This window comes from Columba livia, chromosome 5 (genome assembly GCF_036013475.1).
Source record: "Columba livia isolate bColLiv1 breed racing homer chromosome 5, bColLiv1.pat.W.v2, whole genome shotgun sequence".
In the NCBI taxonomy this organism is placed as follows: domain Eukaryota; kingdom Metazoa; phylum Chordata; class Aves; order Columbiformes; family Columbidae; genus Columba; species Columba livia.
In genome coordinates, this window is record NC_088606.1 from 65,338,013 (window position 1) to 65,353,753 (window position 15,741).

General features: G+C 41.3%; 1 protein-coding gene across 2 annotated transcripts; it reads left to right on the plus strand.

The window, feature by feature from the left end:
* Positions 1 to 1,099: 1,099 nt before the first annotated feature.
* On the plus strand, positions 1,100 to 15,147 carry CSRP3 (cysteine and glycine rich protein 3). 2 transcript variants are annotated; one of them, XM_005511107.3, is made up of 6 exons: positions 1,100 to 1,257; positions 7,273 to 7,392; positions 11,273 to 11,441; positions 12,778 to 12,913; positions 13,468 to 13,561; positions 14,442 to 15,147. In XM_005511107.3, exons 2-6 carry the CDS (start codon positions 7,281 to 7,283, stop codon positions 14,519 to 14,521), a joined length of 591 nt encoding a protein of 196 aa, XP_005511164.2. In that variant the 5' UTR covers positions 1,100 to 1,257; positions 7,273 to 7,280; the 3' UTR covers positions 14,522 to 15,147. The 2 variants fall into 2 exon arrangements, with proteins under 2 accessions (XP_005511164.2, XP_064921598.1); XM_065065526.1 differs by lacking the exon at positions 1,100 to 1,257 and adding an exon at positions 4,701 to 4,721.
* The last annotated feature ends 594 nt before the right edge of the window (positions 15,148 to 15,741 follow it).

Sequence of the window (15,741 nt, forward strand, 5' to 3'; positions counted from 1 at the left end):
ACCTTATTTGACACAGACAGATTCCCCTTAACCATCCATGGAGAATGACCAAGAAGGGATGGAGCCCAGCTCTCCTGCTCAGGGAAAACTATTCCCACAACTTCTTTACATCGAAGACCTTTCTCTACATTAGTGAACAGACCCCTTAAATCCTCAAGTCTGATGGGGATTTGGGGTCTAATTTCCTTACGCTGCCACAAAAGTCCCAGAATTGAGACTAAACTGCAGCCTCCTGGTGTTTAACCCCTTGGCCATTTCACACCCAGCAAAGTCCACGACACCAAAGTTTCTGAATTCAGACACCCCTTCAGAAAATGAGAATTACCCTCTAAATCCGCAGAGCACTCAAAATAAAACCCTGTAAAAAGTGAACTTTAAGTGCTCCATACTTTACTTTATGTCTCTGATGTGTCTGCAGCATCATCAGTTTCCAAGGGGCACAGCCAGGCATGGCCAACATAACTGCAACAATTAGATGTGCTAAACATTACATATACCCCGTTTCCCCAAAAATAAGCCCTACCCTGAAAATAAGCCCTAGCACAACTGTTCAAGATTTTTGAGGATGCTCGAAATATAAGCCCTACTCCAAAAATAAGCCCTAGTTACAGCTCATTTTAAAAGTCAATTTAAATAATGTCCAGACATGTAAAAAAGGGCATTTTTGGGAGCAAAAATTAATAGAAGACCGTGCTTATTTTCAGAGAAACAGGGTATTAACCAGCCATCTTAATGCCTAAACCCAGGAAAAATTTAAAGCAGGAAGCCTGATTCTCTGTACCCTAAAAGACACACCAGTTGTAGCTATGAAAGGATAAACCGCTGAACGAAATTCGACTTGGTTTAATACCGTTGCGTTCCAGAGCTTCCTACAAACAGGTGCTCGGGCTTTTTTAATAATTATTTTGATAAATCGTTTTTGGTAACGCGAGCGTTTAGGACTGAACCCTGGCTTTATTTCTGCCCCATTAGGCTGCAGTCAGGAATGCCCTCCAGGCGTAACCCGAGGGGCTGCATTGTTGTCCAGCGACTCACGAGTGGACTTAAGGGACCGAAATGCCAGGCTTTTGTCAGAGGTTATTTTCAGCCCCCTGATAGCAGTGGCATTGCTCAGATCCCTGAATCTCGCCCCCATTCCCCTCCCCTCCCTGCTTTTATAGGGCTGACAGCAGCCACTGCATTTAAAGAGAGCAGGAATCCCTTGTGTTCAAACCCTTGGAGGCCCAACAAACCGGGGAGAAACACCGAGCAACTCCGGTAAGTAAAGTATTAATAGATTGGGTTCTGCCAACACCACCTGATAGCAGCATTTGGGTATTTTGAGTATTATTTTGTCCTAAAAGGTTGTAGATACAGCTTGTTGCTTGACAAAGAAAAGTGCGTAGATATGATAGAGAAATGTGAGTCCTAGAGAAGGATTTTTACATTTGGGGAACCCAAGTGATAGAAGAAATAGAAGAGATAGAAGTGATAGAAGAGATTCTTCTGGGCTTCTCAGCTTGTTGAGTAGTTACTAGTGGTACAAGAATGGGGCTGTGGGATCCCCCTTAGCGAGACACATGCAAAATTGGATAGCAGAAGTTTCAGAATCTTCAAAATAAAATTGTTAAAAAGCTACAGAATTATGTTTTCCACAAATAGTTGGTGCATACACTTTTTAAAGCACACAAATTCACACGCTTCTGTAATTTCTCAAATAAAAGTATTCTAGAGATAAAAAGTCCCAACTAAAAACCCTCAAAACGTTTCATGTCAACGACCAATTGGGTTTACATCAAATGGGAAAAGTTCTATGCAGACTTCACATAAAATGGCTAGATAAGAATGCAGAATGAAAGAATCCACGCACCCATCACCCAGGCATTAAAAGACAGCACAATGGGTCAAGTCTTCGGAAAAGCTCCAATGGTATATATATATTTATATATATAACCTTTAAAAAGCTTTCTACCTAGAGGTAAAATTATTTCAAAGAGTAAAGCCTTGCATGTAGATACAATAATTCTGTGTCTCATCTTGACCATCACGGCACCATTTGACAACCCACAACGGTTTTGCTCGGCACCTAAAAGCCTTAGTGCGGGGATAAGGATTTAGAGAAGGATCTTGTGGAAGGACAAGCGCAAGCTGATAGTCTGGGATTAGGTCTGGAATAAGGAATTTGTACACATTTGTACACATTCTACACATTTGTAGGGCAGACGCCGTTTCCCACAGCCCCAAGAATCAAACTAAATTCTGTGTGTATGTGTCTGTGTGGAGGTGTTGGGGTTTTAAGCCAGAACTAAGCACCTAGTTCTAGCGTCAGGGTGTCTTATATTTTGGAAGTGCAATCTTAAATTTCCGCAAAAGTGTGGATCAAGGAAGTTTTATAATAAACGTGGCATTACTATGCTAGAAAACAAGAGGTAACTGGAAGGACACAGATTGGAGCAAAGGGCTCAGGGTTTTTCTATCAGCTTTGCGCATCACGTGCTTCATGTCAGCTCGCTTACCATCTCCTGTTTTATAAGGGCTCGTCTAACTTAGACTGACCACTCTTAATGAAAAATCAGTATTTTCTTTCCTGGGTCGGTGTGGAAATTCCCATCTCTTGATCTCTATGTGCTGGTTTAATGTAGAAATATAGGAAAAATGCTGATCAGCCTGAGATTGTGCTGAAGGCTGAATGAATGACTCTGTATCCATAGTCCTTTGAATGCATCGAGATAGAAGGACTATGATTATGTAAATATATGACAATATTGCATCTTTCATGAAATGAGCTCACTCTTCAAATACAAACATCTTCCCTGTTGCGAATCTATTGCGCTGAGATGACTCTTTCTGTAATGAATTTAGATAAAAACACCTTCAGGCTTTGGGAGATGCAGCTTTACACCGCAGATACAACGAGCTAAAATATAACGGACAGTGTTAGTTGCAGAGAAAAAGCCACAGCAGCATTTTATTGCTGCTTTTCTAAAGGCAGCTGCACATTGTTACCGCCACGGTGCTGGGGAGGTGACACTGGGGACAGTGGAATGAGTCACTGGTGGTCACAGGACAGGGCAGCAGCCGACAGTGATTAGATACCGGGATGGGGTCCTGGCTGCACTTCCCACAGGCTTCAGCTGGGAAAAAGATCTTCAAATGTCACCCCGATGCACGGACAGAGAATTAATTTGATATTATTGCTATTTATTAGCTAAGGAATCAGTATTCTTATACTTTTAAATGAGTCTAGATGAAACAGCGAGCTGGGACTAAACGCAAGGCACGTCCTATCCATAGGTCCTGGTTCAGCATTTCTACCACCATTTCCCATCCCATTTATCACTCCAAATTCACCCTGCAGCACACGTGCCTGAGATAATCCTCCCAGACACACACTAAGCGACTCCCGCGGCCCATTCACACACGACTTAAGCTCCAGACTATCGTGCAAGCGTTTAGAAGGGAAAAACCTCATGTTTAGCAGGGAAACACCAGTATTATTTTCCACACCTTCCTCACCTGCTGTCTTGCACCAGCGCTGCCTTTTCCTCCTCCACGCACCTTGAGCCAGCACTGCATCCACTTCCCACCTAGATCGATGGATCTAAATACATTTTTGGATTATATTCTTATCACCAGCGCTCTGATTAGTGTGCAACACGCTCCGTGACATCCAGATTCGTTAACAGAAGACATCTCACATTTTTTCAAGCTGATGCAGAGTATAGAAACACTTCAAAGGCTTCCCTGCAGCCTGAATAGCAGGTTGCGAGCTCTAAATAACAAGCAGCACGTATCCTTGGCTGCACATCTCATGTGTATAAACTCTACTCCACGTAGTAGCTTCATTTTTAAAAGGAAGGATACGAGCTGCTGAATGGTATTAAAACAAGCCCAAGAACTCCTCTCCAGCTTAACAGTACCCGTGTGGCTGCCAACATGCTGCGATATTTGTGCTCAAAAGCTTCTCCGTCACCTGTTTTGTGCATTTATATGGGGCCCATTCTATTAGATCACTAAAATATAACAAGCCCCCCGTGGTCACCGCAAGTTAACCAGATTTAGACAACAAAGTTCAGGGAGTTTCAAGGGGATTTAGATACTGCCACCTGTAAAACTGAGTGAAATTCATAGAATCATATAATAGTTTGGGTTGGAAGGGACCTTTGAAGGTCATCTAGTCCACATTAAGCCTCTGGGTATTATTTTTATGACAAGTAGGAGACCAACTTCTACTTGCACATCATAAGTATGGAGTTTTATCCGCTGTTATCATTTAGATGAGTGAAAACTAAGAACTCCATGTAGCCCATGGGATTTACTCGCCCTTGGTAGCATTGCGGCACCAGCAGCATCCGGAGGGATGGCCGTGGGTCATAGATGAACATCACTGTTCTTACGGGAACGTTTTCGCTGTGACTTCTTTCTCCTCCAGCTTCCCATCAGGTGATGCCAAAAAGACATGGAAAATGTGCGTGCATGCCCAGTCACGCTGCTATAATTAGCATCAGGAGCGATGGTTCTTTCAAGAGCTCTAACCACAGCACAAGGGTCACTATCGCCCCTTATCAGACTGTTTCAGAGATTATATATATATATATATATATATTTTTTTTTTTCCCCCTTTAGCTAATGATGTAATTAGAGCTGCTTTCCAAGAAGTTTCCCATTGCCACAGATCGAGATGCTTGATGTGGCTTTGAGAGGAGCTCAAAAGAGCAGAAGCGGTTTTACAGAGGCCAGAGGTACCAACCGTTCTCCTCCCAGGCAGTGAAGGGATTCGACTGGAAACCACACTTGAAAGGGAACATTGTGAACACAAAAACCTCATTGTAATTTTCAAGAAAGAGGCACAAAACTGATTTTTACCTCCCACTGCTCTTCCTTAAAATGTTTAAAGCATTGCTTGGACTATTTTTATAAGAGGGGAAAAATGGCACCAATAAAAAAGTACTTTAAAAACAGGAGGAAATATAGGATGGCGGAATGAGACAATAAGATTTTACTTATGTGGAAGATTTCCCTCAGTTCCTTTGTCTCCATTTAAAAGAAACAAAAACCAAAAGGATTTGCACAGTGCTGTTCAGTAAAGCCTTTGCTGAATAAGAAGGGACCAAATTCATAGTCTGTTCCACGCGTGCAGTCATTTTTCTTATTTTGGCTACATCAGATTTTTGCTTCTTACTCGTTGCATTACAGATAAACAGAGGCAAGCTGAGCTTGCTTTGCCTTTTTTGCATCATTACTGTTTTGTGTCGAGCAGTTTGGCTCACAAACAGCTTCCCAAGGAAACTGGCAGGGTCTGAGAGCAATGAATGTTGTTACTGTCTGACAGGTATTTGTCTGCTCAGGTGACAGTCACAGCAGGGAATATGTAATTAGAGAGGGTTAAGGATATACTAATAACTGCAGCACCAAAGCCAAGATGTTTAGACGTGCTGGTATCTGTGTGGTTATCAAACACAGAATCGTAGAATACCAGGTTAGAAGGGACCACAAGGACCACGTGGCCCAGCCTTTCCTGGTGCAAGCCCAGTCTAGCCAAGCTGGCCTAACACCCTGTCCAGCTGAATCTTACAAGTGTCCAACACTGAGGAATCCACCACTTCCCTGGGGACATTATTCCAAAGGTTCTAAAGTGTGCCCGCATTACTCCATCTTCACTGCTACTGCTTCAGCATCTGCACACACTCCTATGATACCTTCCTTTTGCTGGGCAGGTGTGTCTTCTACAATATTGCATGATTTGTAGTGTTATGCACCAGAAACAATTCCCTTTGGGTTCAGCTTTCCAAGAAGTTTCCCATTGCCACAGATCAAGATGCTTGATGTGGCTTTGAGAGGAGCTCAAAAGAGCAGGAGCTGACGTATAGGAATTGTTCGTTTCATTCCAAAATTCAGGATACAGCACAAAAGTCACTGAGGTGATGATAAACACATGGCACTAGTGTCCCATGTCCACACATAGTAAAATGCTAGTTTAAAATGCAAGCCGTCAGCTATGTTATATCACTGCTGTGATAAACTCCCTTATCTCGCTTGACCTAAGGAGAAAAATCTCAGGTCTGATCCAGCATTTAAAATCTTTTTATTAGGTAAGAATATCTTACGGTGAATTGAATTAAATGCAAATAGCACGAGCCAGTTTCAAACGCACTATAATAAGGTGCTGACTGGTTTTCCAAGAAGGACAAGGAAGGCCTGCGCCAGGAGCTTGGAACAAGCCGATAATACCGTGTGCGGATGACAAGGTGACGTCCCAGTCTTTCCAGAAACGATGACTCAAAGAGGAGAACAAAAGGGCAAACTGCAGGTTGGGGTTGGTTCAGATTGTGAAGGGCAGTTACAGAACGGGCCAGCAGCTCCAGCTCCGACACCGCCCTCCAGTGTGACCTTGGGCATGTCACTTAAACAGAAAGAACAGGGACGGCGACCGCTACCCTTTTTTCCTCAGATTTTAAAAAGAATTGACAAAGAAAAACACGCCTTAAGCTCCTTAGGAATCTGTTATTACTTCACGATGGCTGTGCAGCACAGGGAGCCTGCAGTGGCCTAATGAGGAATTCAGCAAAGCAACAACTTGTTTCCACTCAAGTGTCCGCTGAAATAACATTATACATTTGTTAAACACTACGGTGAAATTACCCAGGTTTGAATTGTATAGAATGACATCACGCTGACACAGCAAATTGCCTTTCTACGTGTCACCGAGGAAGCTCTTGTGGCACTGGATGAACCAGGACTTTCTTTGGAGAGGTATGAACAGCACTATATGCTGTCTCTGAACAGAGAGTTTAGGTGGAACGCTGTGTTGTACAAAATTTAGTGCCAAATACTGTCCATACGTTTGCCTGAACTCCACTCAAGCTTCTAAGTGTTTGTTAGCGCCATAAAAACCTGTCTCACAAAATCAGAACAACACACATAAAGCAAAAACTGAGGGGAAAAGGCTACGCTGGGCTACATGGGAGGGCAGGACTGAAAGAAAATGACTGTTTGCTGGTTATCTGAAGAGGTTTGAGTGACCCTGGCATATTTTTACTGCAACACCTCATAATCTTTTCACATATTTACCAGTACAAAAAGCACCAGGCTTGCACCCTCACCCATGCATGGGATACATTCCTGCTACCGCACAGGTGTGTAGTATGTTACAGGTGTGCGATAGGAGTTGACTGAAGAAGAGGGTAAAAAATAATAATGAAAACAAAAAAAAAGGAGGCTGTTCCGTTTAAAATAATTCACTTCTGCTGGTGTATTTGTTTTTGTAACTTGGTTTTCCGGGTTACCCTGCAGATCCAAGGATGCCCAACTGGGGAGGTGGAGCCAAATGCGGTGCCTGCGAGAAGACGGTGTACCATGCCGAGGAAATCCAGTGCAATGGAAGGAGCTTCCACAAGACATGCTTCCTCTGCAGTAAGCTGGGCTACACTGTTTTAACCCCCCAGTATTCCCATACTCTGTAAAATCCCCCCTTTACAGCTAGCAAATTTACTTTTGTATTACTTTGCATGCAATAAAGAAGCTCCACAGTTTCCCCAATTCAACACGTTTGCTCACGGGACACCTACGGCTGGATTTAAACACCATAAGCAACATACAGGACAATCCAAGCAACCAGCACCAGACTCAGCTTCACACAGGGAAGCTTATTTGTGAAGCTTATTCATCTGACTTCTAGGAAAGTTTAAAGCAGAGGGCAGTCCCACGTTAAACATCCCAGCATGGTGAGACGGATTCTGGTGCAGCGCTCTATAAATACCTATGGGTGAAACCTGTTTTCCCATCCTGTTAGTAGCTGAAGGATGGAAAATAACCGTATCTGTTTTCAGGAGCATCACTTAGTTTTCTAAAATGCCAGCATGCAGCTCTTAATAATCAATTCTAGTCCTTTACCCTGAGCAATCTGTCTCTCAGGCTTTTCTTATTCCACACATGGCTTGGATGATTTTTATTAGGGACATTAGAATACTACAGAATTATGATATCTACGTCAATCTCCAAGAAACGCGACCTTCTGTCCCACAATACGGCATATTGCAGGTTTGCTTCAAGTTAAAAATTCCAGAAGAACTAAACAGTGTTCCTAAGAGTGAAATACATCTTATTAGGATATGATAGGAGGTTATTACTTTTGTGGCGAAGGCTGACATTAGTTCATTTCACACGGGAAAGCTGAAAGACATTAACCCGCTGTCACCGAAATCTCTCCACAAGTACCTCAGTCTCCCCCTTCCCCATATTCCATATGGTCCCACATCACTTAATGTTTTACTCCTCTCACCTCTGCAATGTTTGGCAGATCGCTTGCAGGAATCCCGCTCTCTACAGGTGCGTTAACCCTTGAAAAATTAGAGAGAAGGCATCAATTCAGCTCCGCTCGCTCTTTGTAGAGAGAGAGTCAACAATTTGCTAAGACCTACAGAGAGTCAAATAGTTCATTTTGCTGCCAATGTTTAGTACCTTCACAGTATGAATTCCAGGTTAGGAGGCGCTGAATCCAATTTTCACCCTCGTTTCCTGGATGGACAGAGAATTCTGCTTGGGAGGATGAGACCAGCATTAGATGCTCAGATGAGATGGGGCAGCGTGGAGCAGAGTTGGTCCAAGGGACACACCACAGTTTTCTCTCCTTCCTCTGAGGGCCCTGCAAGCGATGCCCAAATCATCGAGTAAGAAATAAACCCCCAAAAAAGTTTCCATTTAATTGACAACCTTCAGCCAGTTCTTGCAGAATGGTAAAAATCTCGGTTTTGTGAGAACTAGAGGCTTCTTATTGCTTCCATATGCTGCCTACAACCATATTAGATATTAGACAATATTAGATATCAGAGAAACTATAGGGAGATGGACATGAATGTGATAACTATGAGAAAACCTTTTACTGACATGCTTTATCAAATGTTAGAAAAATTATGGTAGAAGACAAATGAGTAGACTCTCTAGTGTCTAATAAAAATAAACAGCTGTCCTAACAGGGCATAGTTAATAATATTTCTCTCCTACCTAATATTGGAACAGTTTTAAGCTTCGTTCTCAGCATAAATAATTAATGACAAACAACATCCATCCATTAGCTCTGCTGTTCCTTCGGTTTATTGTTGGTTTTCTTCTGTTTGGTTTTGGTTGGTTGGGTGAGATGGGGCTATTTTATTTTGTTTTGTTTTATTAGCAGGTTTGATTTTGTTTTGTTTGCCCCTAAGTCTGAACTAAATTATTAATAGTTTATATAGCAAAAAAGTATTCCCAGCAGAAATATGTTCAAGCTCAAAAACTGAGGATGCATCTAAGCCCAGCTGGCACAGGAGAGGTATGTTAATTGGCTTTACTTCTCCCATGATTCACACACTAATCAGCAGCTCAGGACGACTCAGTATCAGGTTCATGGGCTTTTCAATGAACCAATTATAGGATTTCATTCCTCAACAGAAGAAAGATGATCCTCCTTGACCTAATCTCGGCACAGAAACGATTCAAACCAACCTGTTAAAGCATTAAGAATCAGACAAGCTAAACTACAAATCACAGCCTCTCCACTCCGTAATTTTAGCCACATACATGACAAAAGAGAAACTTCTTTCCAACAAACCCTCGTTCCCGTTTATCTACCTTGTTTCCCCGGTCGGCTTGGACTCGAACCGCAGCTGTGAGGGACGTTTGGCAGGACCTCACACCACCAACCTGGACCTTCTCCGTGCCGGCTGCTGACCGGGATCTGTTGGCAGATGACGGGTCTCAAAAGTTATTTCAACAACAGCACTTCAAGGGCTTTTGCTCCATCTGTCGCGGTGAATTGATACCCTACGGAGCCAGAAATAGAAACGCTTTATCTGTTGCTAGAGTTTCCATCAGCCCTTAACTCCCTCGGCAACATAATTATCATCTCAAAGCAGAAGGGACTGGAGCACGACGAGATCAGGTTCACACATTTACAGAAGCCCCTCGTTTTATTTTGCGTTAACTATAAAGGTCCTTGCAAATTATTTCTCCCCTCTATGCAGTTCAGTGACGGGATTAAAACTGCAGAGGTCCCAGCACCAGCTGAAATTCTCTGGTGTGGATGAATTCTAGACTCACAGCAGGACAGATACAATAAGCACGTAGGGAAAAGGGATTAATCCCAAACTCAGCTGGCTCTTCTGGAGCTTCAACTTCCAACCACTTCCAATATTTGTGTATTTCACAGGTTTCTCTTGGTTACTAAACAACTTCCTTTTCCAAGCTATCAACATGACTGGAATGCTCTCTTGTTCAAGAGAAGCTGCAGAGAAATGAACGATTTATAAGAAGTGTTGAAACTCTGATTTTTAAGCATACTACAAACCCCTGATTTTTTTCTACAGACACCCCAAATAGAAAAGCATCATCCTCTCTCCATGGGGTTGGCCGAGTAGTAGAATTCAGCCTCTAAATACTGATCATGTTTCAGATGACCGGGCTCAGCAACGCTCGTTAGCTCTAATTGTGGCTTGTGCTTCTCAAAACATGGACACTTGCTCCCCAGGATCCCCGAATAAGCAGCTCTTGGTGCTCCTTACCTTTTGGTCCTTCCAAGTTGAGGCTCATGTTGAAGTGGTACCATGGAGGATATAACGTGTATTCCACTACAAACGTTGGACATTCCTATGGCACCTTCTGCCCAAAAGTCTCCAAGACCTTTCCCAGCGAGATAAGCAAGCAGGATTACCCTATAACAAACACGAGGACGAAGAGGTCTTGGTTTTTGGAACAGCTCTAGTCATGCTCTCACCATCCTAGAAGAAGTTTAACAGAGCTGAGACTACCAGTGATTTGGCATCGTGGCTTCGCCTTGCACTGCAGGTCAAACAAATCAATAAAAATATGTCCTTCTTGGTGCCTTGGACACAGCAAATACGTTATATCCTCTTTTAGAAACATTAAATTAGCACGGGCTGAGATGAGAAAGCCACCGCAGACTCAGGGTGATTATTTCCAAAGGTGCAGATGCACAGTGGAACCAACACCTCTGCAACCTCCTTTTTAAATATATATATATATATATATATATATAGATAGATAGATAGATAGATATATATATATAGAGATATATATATATATATATAAGATTTAGGATGATGATCTCAAATCCATCTTAAGCTTCACAGATCTAGACAAATCATCTCAAGCCCATGGTTTTCCCACAGCTCGAGTAAAACTTTAAAGTCGCAAGAGCACGTTGTGCGCACAATTACCTTAGCAACAGCCCAGTGAAGTTTTATACCGACAACAACTAACACCATCCTTCTCCCGTCTCTATTTCTCTTCCCGTTGGCAGTGGCTTGCAGGAAGGCCCTGGACAGCACCACGGTGGCAGCTCACGAGTCAGAAATTTACTGCAAAACTTGTTATGGGAGGAAATACGGCCCCAAAGGGATCGGCTTCGGCCAAGGGGCTGGATGTCTCAGCACCGACACCGGTGACCACCTGGGCCTGAATCTGCAACAGTGAGTTAAATTCCAGCGACAACACGCTTGGTTTTTCTGGTACTACTTGTCACTTAATAAGGTATTTCCGATATTTTATCCTGTTTCCATAACAACACCTAGTGTGAGTAGCGGAGAAGACTTTCCTACAACCTTCGCTTTGGTGGATGCAGTAATTTACCAGTTTTTAACGATGTTGGGTCTCTTTAAGCTTTCTTTATAATCTATCTCCTCCTTCAACAGGCAATTATTCTGCAGAACAGCCTTTATATGTCACCAGGCGTAAATATTCACTGCAATTGTAATTTGCCATTAGCAGCCCAGTGGTAAAGTCGCATTTACCGCAGAACATGAGAATGTTTCTTTTCCTATCAAATACAGTTAGCTTTTACTGCTAGAGAAATAATCAAGCTACACATACTGTTAACTCTCCTCCAAATGGGGGAATAATGTTTCTAAATCCTCCCTGCGGCTCAAATAACACTTACAAACACACTAACAAGATGTTTGAACAAAGGGATTCTAATGGGATACCCTCTTCCAAAAGCCTCAGCTGCACATAATTCCCTCTGACAGTCCAGTTTTATTGTATTTTTCTATGATTCTCAAAACTACACGTTTCCAAATCCGCTGCTTTCTTCTGGTGTCGCTATAAGGAAACCAATTAACCAAGATGCTGTGCAGGAAATAAAAACTGAAGTAATGTATTTAACTATAGCTCCTTGTAAGATATGAATCCATGACGGGCAGAGCTCTGTATCAAAACCTGCCACATCCTGGAGATTTAATGACCTGTTGCAGGCCAACAATCCTATAATTCTAAAGTCATTCTGTGAAAGGCTTTAGGACATAAAACACAAAGTCCAGGAGCACAAAGCAAAGCAATTTTTCTGATGTGCTCTTGACCTTAGACAGTTAAGAACCCCAGTTCCCCATCCAAATGTTACAGTGACTAATGAAATAACTGCATGACAAATCTAAAGTCTTTCCACTCACTGAGCACCATCAGAGAGCCAGTTACAAAGAATAGAGGGGGCTTTTCTTTGTATTTCCCCCTTTTGCCTCAATAAAACAACATTATTTGTTGACTTGCCAATAAATATAATCTTTTCTGTGTGTGGCTCCATGTACTCAGCCCAAAACAAGTAACATCAGCAGTTACAGCACCAGCTTTTCAACCATATAATGCAGAACTCAATAGAAAACTTCAGTTTTGTCTTTCCCCCCTGATTCCACATGTCTAAGACCACTGATTAATTATTTCTTTATCCCTTACCAAAAACTCATTAAATCGTATCTCTAGAACGAAGGCAACATTTTAAATGGCATTTTAAAACACTGAGAACTTCTGTTTTAGGGGTTCACCAAAGTCTGCTCGTCCTTCGACACCAACTAACCCTTCAAAGTTTGCCAAGAAGATGGTAGATGTGGATAAATGTCCCCGCTGTGGCAAATCAGTGTACGCTGCGGAGAAGATCATGGGAGGAGGAAAAGTAAGTGGCTAACGCAGAACTAGGAACCAAACACACTTTTATAATGGCGATAAACTACAGCTAATACGTCCTTGGTGGTTTACATTTTTACTCATAGTCTCAACGAGGAAAACATAATGAGTAATTAACAAATTGCGTGAGAATCGGATATACCTTCAGGTTTAAAACCCTGTGCTTTTCGTGAGCCGCTTTCAACTATTTGCATCTGGTTACCGTACAGGCTGGTTCTTCTACCACTGTTATTCTACTATCATCTCTGGGGATATTTAGAATTTAAACCTTTATTTGTAGTGGTAATTGCAGATATATTAAAGAGATCCTGTGATTAGAAAACCAAATGCCTGGCCTTTATGACACATTAGCTCTCTAAGAACTCACACTAAAATATTATCTCTGCACACCAAAAAACTAGCCTAGAACAGCTAAAAATTGAAGCCATAAGACCAATAAACTTTAAGCTTTTCATACCATCAAAAAGCAATAGATCTTTGTTTCTTTTATCTGCCGTTTGTGTGCTTTCTGTAACATACAATGAATTGTCTCCATGTCCTCAGCCTTGGCATAAGACGTGCTTCCGCTGTGCTATTTGTGGGAAGAGTTTAGAATCTACAAACGTTACGGACAAAGATGGAGAGCTCTACTGTAAAGGTAAGAATTGCCATGAGCTGAACTACTGAGTCCATCCAAACTCAAGTCTTTTTAGACCTGGAATTGCCATTGTGATTTACCTTATTGCATGCTTAACAACTTCAGGAAATTTCCTTTTCAAAGGTCATTCCCTTAAGGTCACAGCCTTAGTTTGCATTCTTGCCAGGAAAAGTTAAAAGATGCTTCAACTATACTGGCAGCACAGAAGATAACATGTTAATGCTAAATTATACATCCAGATGTTCTCAGATCAAAAATTCACAGACTTCACTTGACTCTTAGAAACAGCCTAAGGGGGAAAATATGCAAAGTTTTCATATCCTTGGTTAAACTTGATAGGCAATACTAACAAAGAATACTAATGTTCTGTGACTTTGCGTACAGCCTGACCATTGCAAGTGCTCAAATTAGTGTATTTGGAGGAACACGTTGACCATTATTACGTCTTTAGCAGAGTTGTGATAAATAACTATGTGCACGCTTGGCAATAAAGAGTTAAATGAATGGTTTAAACCACCATCAAAATCTCTGGACTACACTCTAGTTATTTCAGCCTCCTTTGACAATCTCTGACATCGTACTGAGCCTGTACTGCTCATACAGACCGAGTTTTACTGAGTGTTCTCAGACAGAAAAGGAGCTTTAATGAAAATGTTATTTAGACCTTAAACACAGTTTCTTTTAGGAGCAGATTAGATGTGACTTGTGTTTAATTCAAATATGTGATGCCAGTTTCACGATTAGAACCTGTCAACGCTTCCGAGAAAGACATTATTTCAGACTTCCTTCCTTTTAATAAGTTTGGAGGCAGGACTAAAACCAAAATCACTTCTATATGAAAACATTCAGAATATCTTTTACCTCCCTCCTTCTTCTGCAGTTTGCTATGCAAAAAATTTCGGTCCCAAAGGAATTGGGTTCGGTGGCCTCACTCAAGTGGAAAAGAAAGAGTGTGAATGAGAAGAAATGGATGCGATGGGCTCAAACTGCTCTTGAAGCCACCAAGTGATAGCTGTCAAGTAAAACATTAAACATCACATATTGCTAAGAACCTATTCAATATTTTCCACCTTCCAGGAAAAAAAAACTTGTGAGCTTACATCTTAAGAAATTCTTAGAATAGCTTAAAAAGGTACAGTGATATTAATGAAACTAGATCAAATGAAACTAGATTCATGTTTGTTGTACAGTAAATAAGGCCAAAAATCCTCATGGAACACTACTGCTTCTTAAACTAGTATTTACCACATTTTAGACTAGAATTTTAGACTCAGCTTACTGTCCTGTTAAGATAGAGATACCTTAAGGAGTGTTCTGATTTAAGCTGTATTTTCCTTTGTTCCAAATGTTGTGTAATGTCTGTATTTCTATCCATCTCCTAGTGGTGTTTTGAACATGTTGGCATTATTTCTGTTATGGTAAAACAGATGTTATTCATTTTGAGACAATTAAAAAGGATTTGAAATTCTCTCTCTCAAAGGGAGGTATTTCTGAGGAAAAACAATGGTGTTGTAGAATACAGTGTTGTAAGTTTTGTTATTGTATCTTTTCAAGCTACAATAAAGTACTGATATTGCCTCACTTTATTTTTACTTGAATTTGTTTGTGCTTTTATGTTCTACAATGCCACAGATAAATGCATTTCACTGAGATAAATTAAATCCCCCAATTTCATAACTATAAGGATTGTGTTTCATTACACTACTTCACTCCTATGTTACCTGTTCTAGACGATATTTAATTTTCTGACCTTGATCCATTTCCCCAATAGTTTTCATTATTACCCCACTCTGATCTATATTCAAACCCACACAGCCCAGCTGGCCACTCCAGCCCGATGCCCAATTCCCTCTCTTCATGCACATTGCGATTTTCCAGCATCAGTTTATCCATTTCCATACACTAACAGCGCATATATACATGCAAAATGTGAGACGTAATCAGTCTTTTTCGTATGGTTTAATGCTTACCTGTTCTTAAATACCTCACTGGTCACACATCCCTTGAATCAATTTTGGTCTGGAAAAATACACTTAGAAGCATGAAAGCTCTATTTTATTACATGTAAACCCTCCAAATGCCAAGACTTAGTAGAGGCTTTCACAACATAAGGGTAATTGTAACATTGAATTTTTAAATATGAACATTCCCCTTAATTTTCAAATGTAATTTTCTATGAT